We start from the raw sequence: 11,863 nt of genomic DNA on the forward strand, positions 1-11,863 counted from the left end.
GATATATCAGTTTACAGTTTTTTTTATTTTCTTTTTAACAAAGACAAGAGAGGAACTGCTGTTGACCTTAAACTCATATTAAAATCAGATTTTCTGGCAAATTGACAGGCTGTAAGGATCTGTTCGTTTAAACTCACAGGCTGGGGGTTTTCCCCTATGGTTCTTTAAACCAGATTGGCTGGTTCTGTTTCCTCATAGACCATTTCAGATATATTTACACACAAAAAAAAAAACCCAGGCAACTTTGCTTCATAGCTAAAAATATTAAAAAAGTGCAATAACTCATCAACTTTAAAACTATGACGGTCACTCAATAGTTTCCGACCTACTGTAAACTTAACCCAATGATACATTTACATTTAAAATGCAGCAAAGTCAATACATTTTCTGTATTCTGTAAAAATTGTGAAAAAACTTTTGACATGCAAAGTTTGGACTGCACATTGAAAGACATATTGCGCATATTATTATGACAGTTGTATCTGTGCAGAGGCACCTCAGCATGTCTATCATTCCACACATGAATTACAGTAAATTTCACACTGCTTTGATGGAAGATTGTACCTGTGAAAACGAGAAGGTTTTTAAGACAAGCTTCTGATCTGCTAAGATTCTCTGACATGTGAAAAACACACACAGTGTGTACATGTCATTTGTGGTATTTAACACAACCCTATAGGCTGCTTGTTCAACATAGATAATCCCAAAGATCTGGTTACACTAGAAGAGGTGTTAGGTTTTTGCATGTGGCTGACACTCTTGGCCAAAGGCATGTATATTTAACAATCAGGGAGACTTGGGGTTGAGCACCCCACTCAAGGATGTAATGCACAAGGGATCAAATACATGATCTTTTAAGTCATAACCAAATTCACAGATTTCTAGCCCTACTACCACAACCACCTTTCATTGCCCAATTCAGAGTACAATTATAAGCAGAGTACAAAATAGTTTATCAAAATACAACTCAGTAAAAATGTGTGCAGTTCAGGCAGACTAAATAATAAAATACTGATTTGTCCAATAAACCTTTGCTTTGTGAACTTGCCATTTTTTATTTGACATAAGCCTATGGCTTTTAGATGTGGTACATGAGTGAGATTAGTGAGTCATATTGACTTACAGGTCTTAAAATGATTAGGTATTAAAACCTTCAACTGTTGGCTTAAGTGAATTGTTCTTTCAATGCATGTAAACTGACATCTAATTCTAAAGAATTTTGCACAATGTTACAAATCCTGGGCTCATCCCACAAGTGAGAGTTGCAGATCCTGGATGCCTTTAGTGCTATCTTGCCTTGGCAGAAAAATTTAATTCCTTCCTTTCAGACTCAGACTTGCCTGGATCCTGTTGGCTACATGTTGTGTAGATGTGGTCGTGGCAGTATCATGCATGAGAAATAATTCTCTTATTCGCACCAAGCTGAACCAAAAGCAGGAGTTTCAACATGTTTTTTGGCGTGACATTACCTATTGCAATTACTCATATTTCATGAAAGAATAACAAGGGCAATGAAGAGCAAAGGATAGAGAAGGAAGTACGGAGTTATGGTTGATTTAAAAAAAGTCCCTTCAACCATCTTTGTTCGATTTCAAAGTCAATAATTCTACGAAAGGAAGCCTATTAAAATGTATCGTTCTTTAGGAATTTCCCCCAAAAAGAAAATAAAGGGCGCCATTTGGCAAACATTACTTGAATCAATTTGCGCAAGTTAATTTGTGAATGCTGGAGCAACACATAGGACGATTAATAAGTTGCAGCTTACTTAGAAAAGCTTTGATGCTGTTAAATGTAGACTTTGAACATGAAGTAATCCTACTGCAGTTAAAAAGTTATCACATTTCTTAACTAAAGGTTAGAAAGCAAACTAACCGCAGTGCACTAGCAAAATTATGTTCCTGTATGCTATGGGGTTATGTACTGTATCATGGCACCTGTATCCTGAAATTAAATGAATAAAAAAAAAAAAACACTTTTTACAAGCCATAGTTTTATTATATAAAAGAGAGTGCCAAGATGCTGATGCATATTACTCAGGTGCTATATTACTGACATGCAGGCCTTGTTAAATGTTTGTTGATTATACCATGGGATTTAGATTCAACTCTATTCGCTTGTATGATGTAATGATCTCAAACTGGTCAAGTTAATATTGTGAAAGCAAATTGATTTCAAAGACTCTAAGTATATAGAGCTAAATATTTCTTTATTGACTTTGTTTTTTCTTTACTATTATTTACCTATACTGAAAGCTTGGTTAAGTTGACAGCTGAAGAACAGGTGCAGGGCTGACAACCTTAGCCAGGAAAAATGTTGTGGGAACACAAGGTAAAACTAGCACCCCTAGGTAATGGACAAAAGCTTGGGTAAGATAATAAGATAAAAGACTGTACAGCAAATCTTTTGTTTCCCCCCCAAACACTCATCTAATGAATGACATTTACACTGGAATTCTGAGGGACTCCCAAGGCTCTCATAAGATTTATGTGGCACCTGCTGAGAAAAGATATATCTTCTTACAGGATATGAAAGGATATATTTTCAGGAAAACAAACAAAAGACTTTTTTTCCAGGTTTAGGGAAAAAAAAACACGGGGAAATGGAAGAAGAAATTCTTAGATGCAAATTGCTTGAACACACTTATGGAAATGTAGAAAAATAACATTTGTTTTGTATTTATGTCTTTTTTTTTATCCCAAACAAAAAGTATATTAAGCTTTCTATTTACAAAAATGCACATTTATGAATAATTGCATAAGAACAGAATGTTACATATATGATGTATGGTATAAAAGCAGACTCCATACTTCACAGGTAATGTAAAGGTATAAAAGGGGATTGAGGCATTCTAAATGTCTTGTGTAAACAATGAAGAACTGCAGGCATAGGGTTCTTTCTGATCTTCCTCCTCCTCTTCCAGAAGTTTCTCCAAAGCTAAGGTGCCCTCTGAGGATGGAGCAGGTTCCTCCTGCTGAGGTTCTGGTTCAGACACAGGCACAGGCATCGGCAGAAGCTGCGGAGCCACATTCTGTGGGCAGGGGGACAAGGGTGGGGCCCATGGAATGTATGCCAGTGAGCCATCTTGGACATCTATTTGGGACAGGCCTGAGCTGGAGGAGCTTATGGTCTGGAGTAGATATAGGGATAAGAGACAAGAGGAGGTGGAGGCAATGACTGAGTTAACACTTGTCAATCATTTCAAGTGGAAAGTACATTGACAGGTTATATCTTACCCCGAGGTTGGTAAAGAGAGGGGTGTGGGCCAGGGTAAGAACAGAAGACGGGCCCACCACTGCATAGCTGGGACACACCGACTGAACATACATGTCACTTGTAATGGAGGGGAGGCTAGAGAGACTCTGCTCATGTTGGAAATACTCAGGATGAGCCCAGTGACCCAAAGGCTGAAAAGCTGCTGAGCTGCTTGGCTGAGCAACCCAACCAGGACACAGTGCACCAACATCTACAGCTGATTCAATTGGAGCACTTTGGTTACTTCCCGGGAAACCAGAAGACCCTTTAGAAAATAATATTGGTTTGAGAAAACTTTAGCCTTGCAGTAAATGAAACAAGCTTGTTGTTATATTACTCACCAACATGTGTATATGATGGAAAACTATTGTTGGGAATCACCACCTGTTGAAGAGTGCATTACAAGTGTTTTTAAAAAAATACCATATAATGTGTATAATAAAATAATCTAATATACAGTACATCTGAAAAAAGAGAATCTGAGTATCTAGTAAAAACAAAGTAAAAGAAACCAGAGCTAGACATTGTTCACATTCTTTGTGTGTAAACAAGATGGACTATGTTGAAATCTAAATATAAATGTATACGTGAAGACGTCCAGGAGAGGGTGGGAGTAATCCACTGCAGAATAGCAATGAGTGACACTCTTTTATACGAATCTGATATGATTGTGTATATTTATGTTTTCAAGAGTTGTCAGGTATAATTATGAAGTTGGCAGGCAAGACACTTGGCAAGGTTGCATGCTGATTTGCATAGGCCTATTGCCCTGTGGCAATATGGGGGAATGGTTTAACTGTCATGGAAAAACACCTGGATTATATAAGGACAAAATCCCCCTTTACAGCCTGCATGCACTTAACAAATGAAACTAATGTCCAGCTGATTCTTAGCAGTGCATGACTTGAGTTAGATCAAAATGAATGCTTGTCCATGCTACATGTACTTCACTAAACATAAAACATTCTGGACACCAAACAAACCTGTTTACTTGTTAATCTAAACTTGATAGAATCTCTAGATTAGATTGTTTTGCCGCAGGCAATCATTTTATCATTTTTCATCTTATATGTATATATGCACAAATATGTGTGTTGGTGTGTGTGTGTGTGTGTGAGTGTGAATGTGTGTGTGTGTGTGTGTGTGTGTGTGTGTGTGTGTGTGTGTGTGTGTTTGGGGCTTTTTTTCTCACTGCAGTTGGGGGCACTGTTTTGGCTGAATTTCCTCTCTTTCGACGTAGCAACTCTTTCACAGGGTCTTTGACTCTCACACCCTGGTATGGTTTAGATGCCGCCTGCTCTGACAGTGCTATGAACAGATACACAGATTGAGTTGTGTATTTCAGAAGGAATGAGTAAATTGAGAAAATTGTAAGAGCACTAATAAAAAAGACATCAGTTGTTTATCTATTAACAACAGACCTAATTGGTTACATACCCTGACAAACATCCGCTTATGTTTAATAAAAATTGTTCTCAAGTGTTCTCAAGTAGGTTAATAAGATTTCAAGTACAATCACTTTATGAGTCATTGTTTGTAGAACACTATATCCTGTTGTGGTTAAACCTGGACTCTCCCGCCCTTAGAAAGGATCTTGATTGGTTAACATTTACTTTTGTGAGCAATCTTTTTTTTTATCAAATAAAGGAATAGATTTCCAGGATTTCCACATCGGCCTGCTGATGAATTAAATGTTTCATGCTTTTCTGCACACAGAGTGTATTGCATGCACACATGACCACATGCAGGCTTACCACCATTACCAATTTACAAATTTACCAACACAGACAAATGTATGTTACCTTGGTCAGTGTTAAATGAACTTTGTACTTGCTCTCAGTATCTAGTAGGTATTCTCTTGGCATAATTGATTGTAAAGCAATGAAGTGAGCAGGAAGAACATTGCAATGTGCACTCATTGCACTCTTGTAACTTAGTTACTGGGATTTTCCTGTCTTATATACCTATGATTTGTGCAGGTAGTATAGATTTTCAAATGACTAAAGTATTCATAAAATTATTGAAGAACAGGCTTAGAGATTTATTGTTTATTTTATTGTTTAGTATTTATTTAGAATTTTTATTGTCAGTAAAAATCAGTACATTTTATTAATCATTTAAGTTCAGTTGTGTAATGTTTTCACTACTATTGCTGAGTCTGCAATTAAATAAATGCCTGCATATCTTTTCCTGCATACAATGTATAAACATCCATTAACATTATTATGATATATTATAAATATTTCATTCTAGGCCATAGAAATAGTACAGAAACCTGACACATTCAGTAAAACAAAGAAAATTGATTACTGTGGACACTCCAGTCTGGTACAATGAGTAGACTCGATTACTGCTCAGAAGGTCAGGGGTATAAGCCCCAGCATCGCCAAGCTGCCCTTAGGCTCTTAGGCTCTTAAACAAGGCCCTTAACCCTATTTTCTCCAGGGGCACTGTATGTCTGACTCCTGCTTCCTAACATCACTAGGATATGCAAAGTAAAAATTTCACTGTGCCGTAATGTACATGTGTTAGGTAAAAGCCTCTTTCTTTAACAGAAGTTGTAACCTCTAAAATTATTTCTAATTATTACACCTGCAAACATATTTCATTTAATTCCAAGTTTCAATACAGAAAACCATATATACTTTTCTTTCATGTTACCTATCCAATCATTTTCTGACGAACTCAGTGTCGAAATATTACAATATTTATCATATTACAATATTCTACAATTAATAACAGCAGTGAATCATTAGTAGATAAATATGTGTGAGTTTATACTGTAAGTGATTTTTTATGTATTCACAGTTCTCTTAATTATCGGACAATTTGAATATCTCAACATTTTCTCTATTTCAGAATTATGGGTTTATTTATTATGCCTTATCAAGCATGAAACTAGTAATCAGAATGAGATGTGAACTTACAGTTGCACTTTACAACCCTTGTAAGAGCAAGAAGACATTGGGCAAATTGCAAACGTGACAGAATTTCAGAGACTCAAAAAGAGGAAGCTATGCAGCTGTGCACCCATCTTTTTTTGGCAGGAGGCGGTAATTGTGATGTTTTGCATATCAAGATTAAGCCATACATGTCCACAAGCCCAACATGTTGAGAGGCTGCTATAATTTTCACAATATAAAAAAATAAATATATACAATTAAATATAGGTTAATATATACAATAAATATACATTAAATAAGTGACAATATAAAATAGTATTGTTTTCCAGGTTAAGTGACTGCCGGCTCTCTGATATATTTAGTGTATTATTTATTATTCAATTAATCTTGTTGAAAAGATTCCATTCTAACATTAAATTGACAAAGATAAAATTGCTAATATTCATCCTCACCTCTTATTACTATTACATCACCTACAGAATTTCAGCATGATGATAATACAATTCAAATAAGGTCATGTGATATTGGTGTACATTAGTGATAAAGTTATATGGAAATATGATTTTTTCATCCAAATGAATCGAATAAATTAATTACTGAAATTTCTACATCCAAGACACCATGCAAGGGTTGCATGGATTTGAGTTTAAGTCTAATTCAATCAAAATGAACTTAAAAAAGTAGAAATATACATTCATTAATTCAATTATAATATAAATTAATCACATTAGCTTATAAATTGATTAACCTACATTGTATTTAAAACAATTCGATGTGTGTAATTAGGTATTTTGAAAATAGACTGCAGGTATAATGGGGAAATTGGCATGAAAATGCATATTGAAAAATCATACTTACATTTTCCCATGTGCATAATCGGATATAAGTTAAACTAATATATTTTTTACCATTTAGAAGACCACAGACAAACTAATTCGTCTCAGAAGTGTACACTGATCGCCTGAGTGAGCTGCTTTATAAAAGCAACAGCAATGCAGTTTCAAGTGATGTCACCACAATGCAGATCACGAGTTTCCCATTTAATTTAAATGTTACTTCTTGCTTTAGAAGAGGGCTAGAGTATTAATATAGTGTGTTACTGTTACAAACTCATTGGCTATTGTTATTTTCTATAAATACCTCTTAATATCATATTGGAATTAGGACAGGATTAAAAGCAGCTCACAGTCACTTTGGTTTTATATTATACTGTATACTGTATATGTTCAGGCCACTTTTTTAAGCTGTGAAAAAATAATGATTTGGAGGCATAATATCTTGTATTAAAATTACATTTATTCTGGTAAACTGCACTTATCTACAAGTTCGTCCTTAAGGGACAATAAGTTGTTCAAATCTGGTGCCTAAATGATGTTTGTGAGAGTTTCGAGCCCAGCTGAAACCTCACAAGTCGATTTATCAGTGCTGAAAAGGAAGCACCTGCTTAGATTTTTGAGGTTCACTGACCATACAAGCTCTTAAATGTGCAACGCATTCTTTCTCAGATCTACTCTCTGTGTTAATTTAGCATCACGCGTTCAGCATGTACAACATAGAAAAGTAGAATGGTTTGAGCAATGCAATTGTAGCAGCTGTAGCAGATAATTTATTGCCTATTGCCTTAAGTCCATTACATTCATAAATTAAATCAGAATCGAATCAGAAAAGTAATATTTCATACTAATTGATGTCAGTAATTTGTATGATAGTAGACTAACAGCTAGTTTGACTGACACTACCTTTCATCAGTTGTAAATTCAGTTGTAATAGAAAATTTAGTAGAAATTCAACACTTACTGTAGTTTATCAGAGTGTGAATGTACACTTTCTCCCCACACACTCAAATGAAATTCACCACAGCACTTAACAGCTGATGCATTTAAAAATTGCCTAATGCAAAGTATAGTGGTGGCCCAATGCAAAGAAGCAATTTCCATAGGCCTCAGTGGCTATGAAACAAAGCAATACAGTATATAGTAATATAGTAGAATATATATATATATATATATATATATATATATATATATATATATATATATATATATATATATATATATATACATTTCATACATTCTAAAGTTTTTTTTTTTTACTGTTGGTCTGTGGTGAGTTGCCAGATAGCAGACACCTTGTTTTTACACGGGTCAAGCAATGATAGATAATGCTTAGCCTCCTGACCTCCTCAGGTATTGCATGTCATTTTGAAATGATTTCTTTCATGCTGATTGATGACTCTCCTAAGGAAAAACGATGCACAGACAAGTGTTCCTTTTACCATCACGCTAGAAGAAGTTTTAAAGATTCTTGCTTGCAGGCTCAATTGATTTAACATCGTCAACTGGTGTATCAGGTCACCAATCAGCAGAGGGGAGAGGAAAATGAAAGCATCTTATCTACTGTGATCTTCTTCACCTGAAGCACTGCTTGAGGAACAGGGAGGAGGTAGGCTTGAGAGGTCGCCATAGCAAGCACTTGCATGTAAGTGACCCACACCAAATGCGTTGCCATTGAAATTTCTTTGAAAATGTATGGCCTGAGTTGAAAATGTTTGACATTGATAAGTAGATGAAGATGTAGCTTGCAGTTACTGGCACAGAATTTATTTAGAAATAGATAATTTTTTTTTTTTGGTAAATAAAACTTTGAATGTGGTTCAAATGGCAAAAGGTAACATAAGGCATTAGCGTTTAAAGTAAAGCAGTATTTTTCCAGAAAATATAAATATTATTATGAACAGTGTATGTGTTTAGACAGGAATAATTTTTTTGTTATATAATATATACTACCACAGATTTTTTTGGACTGGGGGCAACATTAATAATGGCATAAACACACTTGACCCTTACAAACACACTTGACTTATGCAATAGGCTGCTAATTAGTGAATTATCCAGTTGTCCAGCATACAGTCTTATCTAGCAAATACTCATTCTGAGCAGTTTCCCATTTAAACATTGTTAAGATTTGGGGTCAAATCATTAACCAGGGTTAAAAGTTCTCAGCAAAATATCAATTATATCAGAAAACTACAGAAAGCCCTGAAAAAGGCTTTAAAAACCTCAGCTTTTACTCCTCTCTTTTAAGATTTTGATTTATTAATTTTTAATCTGAAAAACTTTAATTTCCTCTTATGTTCGCAATATACCTTGTTATATAAAAGGTCCTGTATATCAAAGACACACATATAGTTTACCTGTTTGTATAAATTAATAAATTAGAATTTTGAATATTTGCTATAAAACAAATGCCAGCATTGGTGGAGTATTTTGGAAAGTATTATAATGGCTCCTCCCCCAGAGCATGCATTGTTACAGTTTCCATTTTTGAGCACAATAAAAAAAATAACTATATCTACAATAAACGGGGCAGAACGGTTATGATTGCACACCGTGTAGAAAGACAAGAAAAACAAGATAACTGAACAAGGACTTCTGTCAAATTTTGTAAATTGGTCATCAATCAAAATAGGTAATTAGCAATGCAGCATTGCTTTACATTTTTAAATAAAATATAAATGGTATAACTGATACTGTTTAAATTTTGGGGTCCAACCTGCTTTTATTGACAAAATGGAGCTATAACTATAATTCTTTGGCCTATAAAAGCTCTTAAAATACAAACCGTACTCACAGTGTAACACTTTAAACAATGCACACTCTGACAGAAAAATCAGATTTAGATTTAGACATGTGGATAAGAATAATGCTATTCTTCTGGTTTGTGGACACCAGACCACCACACTCATGTGATTTTTGAACATCCAGTTTTGAACATGCATAACATAGGTTGACATTAGACACTAGAAATCCTAGTGCATGATTGGCTTTCCAATTCAAAAAATGTCCACTGGGCTTTGTATTTGCTATAAGTTCAGGGCTTTGTATAACTTATGTCTTCATGGCCCTTGCTTGTGCACAGAAGCATTGCCAATATGCAACAGGTGAAAGGAAAACAATAATGCTTTAGCATATAAAGATTTCCAACTTCTTAATTTGTGCCACTATTTTCGAGAAAGGGCTCACATGTGAGTGAGAGTGGTCAGGTGCCCAAAAACCTTTCTTAATATAATGTATAAACATAAAATCTATAAAAAAAAAGTTTAAGTCTTTTTTAAGTTTTAAGTCTTATGTTAAATTAACCTAATAAAATGAGTGCTGTTTCACTGTCCTACTGTGACACTATCTGAACACTATCTGAAACTCAAGATATCTGACATATTAGTACATGTCCTTGACACTAGGGCGTACCCATTCACACATTCACATTTGAACAAACAAGCATTGGGACTTCCCATGTCAGCATTCAGCCAACACTGTTACAAGCAGCGGCAAGTTTCCTTCCATTGAACTTGCGTTTACTGAGTGCTCATGTACTGAGGAGAGCCTGTATCAGATTTATTGGTTTATGAGTTATTTAGTTTATAGCTATAGCCTGCAAATAAATCATTAGCAATGTGTTTTATATACACTTTGATTTATATATTAAATTCATTCATTTTATGTTTTTTTCCCACAACATGCATAACATCATTTGCCTTTGACTTAGCATTGTAGGTAAATGTTTTTTTTGTTCAGCTAAACTGCAACTTGTATGCATTGACATCTCTGAACACTAGAGCAGGCCCTGGCCTGCTCAACAAACAAAACTTCCATATAATTGCTCTCCCAATGTCAGCTCAATACAAAATAAGTAAACCAATGGATATAAAGGAAGGCAATTACATTATTGTAATTGTAAAACATCACAACAATAAACCAAAAGAGGGGTGAATTATTGGAACTATAATGAATTGGCATTTGGTGTCTGAGATGAGGATGGGTTCCCTTTTGTATCTGGTTCCTCTAAAGGTTTCTTCCTCACAACATATCAGGGGGCTTTTCCAAGCCACAGTCGCCACTGCCATGCTCATACTCAGTGATACATATCTTGGGACTAATTCATGATTTTCAGATTATTGTGCACTGTTGAACTGAATTTGAATTGAATTTAATGCAGCATACATTAATTTAAACTCTATATAGGAATGCATATGAAGTTGTATATCTACCAAAACCCATAATTATTCATCTGTAATGATTATAACACTGAATGTCCATTACAGCAACAAAACAGGTCTGTCAAACTGCTTTCATCTGATTGATATATTCAGTTCATCTTCAAACCTACATTTCACTATAGTTTGTAATAAATGCTGAGATAGTTTCCTCTTACTGGCATGTGTCAAGGACTACTATCTTTAACTCCGTCATCCTTTTGGTTGAATTAACATCCCACATAATCTTCAGCAGTAAAGACAATTATCTAACATGTTTTGTCCACAGAGTAACATCATGGTTGCAGTAATGTTCATTTACTGGCTACAGTATATGTGATTTGTTTGGCCATTTATTTCTGACAATACAGAGTTGAGGCACATGTTCTAAAGAAAATGAATGTGTCAAAGGTGTGGCATTCCCATATTATGGATGAATGCAAATGAATGCCAACCAGAGTGATTTCAGTGTAAACCTCAACAGAGCTCTTTGGCCCCTTCTTTAAAATAAACCACACCTTAAACTGGTATCTAACATTGTCTAATATGAATTGCTGAATTTGCACTTTACACTGTTTAAACTATAATTTGAACCAGATTCAACTGCTGCTGTTTACACTCAACTGTACACAACAGCTTTAAATCTACTCTTTATAAACTACATTTTTAAATGCCA

At 34.9% G+C, this 11,863-nt stretch overlaps 1 protein-coding gene across 1 annotated transcript; it reads right to left on the bottom strand.

Moving 5' to 3' along the window:
• Positions 1 to 2,189: 2,189 nt before the first annotated feature.
• LOC124395119 (POU domain class 2-associating factor 1) lies at positions 2,190 to 7,119 on the bottom strand. The gene is made up of 5 exons (XM_046863728.1): positions 7,014 to 7,119; positions 4,445 to 4,560; positions 3,594 to 3,636; positions 3,234 to 3,517; positions 2,190 to 3,127 (listed from the first exon to the last, which is right to left on the bottom strand). Exons 1-5 carry the CDS (start codon positions 7,027 to 7,029, stop codon positions 2,849 to 2,851), a joined length of 738 nt encoding a protein of 245 aa, XP_046719684.1. The 5' UTR covers positions 7,030 to 7,119; the 3' UTR covers positions 2,190 to 2,848.
• Between the last annotated feature and the right edge of the window lie 4,744 nt (positions 7,120 to 11,863).

Source organism: Silurus meridionalis, chromosome 12 (genome assembly GCF_014805685.1).
Source record: "Silurus meridionalis isolate SWU-2019-XX chromosome 12, ASM1480568v1, whole genome shotgun sequence".
NCBI classification, from domain to species: domain Eukaryota; kingdom Metazoa; phylum Chordata; class Actinopteri; order Siluriformes; family Siluridae; genus Silurus; species Silurus meridionalis.

Coding starts and splice junctions, on each gene's coding strand:
- LOC124395119 (XM_046863728.1), bottom strand. Junction 3,637..4,444: donor AAACAGTGCCCCCAACTGCA/GTGAGAAAAAAA, acceptor ACTCTTCAACAG/GTGGTGATTCCCAACAATAG. Junction 3,128..3,233: donor CTCTCTTTACCAACCTCGGG/GTAAGATATAAC, acceptor TATCTACTCCAG/ACCATAAGCTCCTCCAGCTC.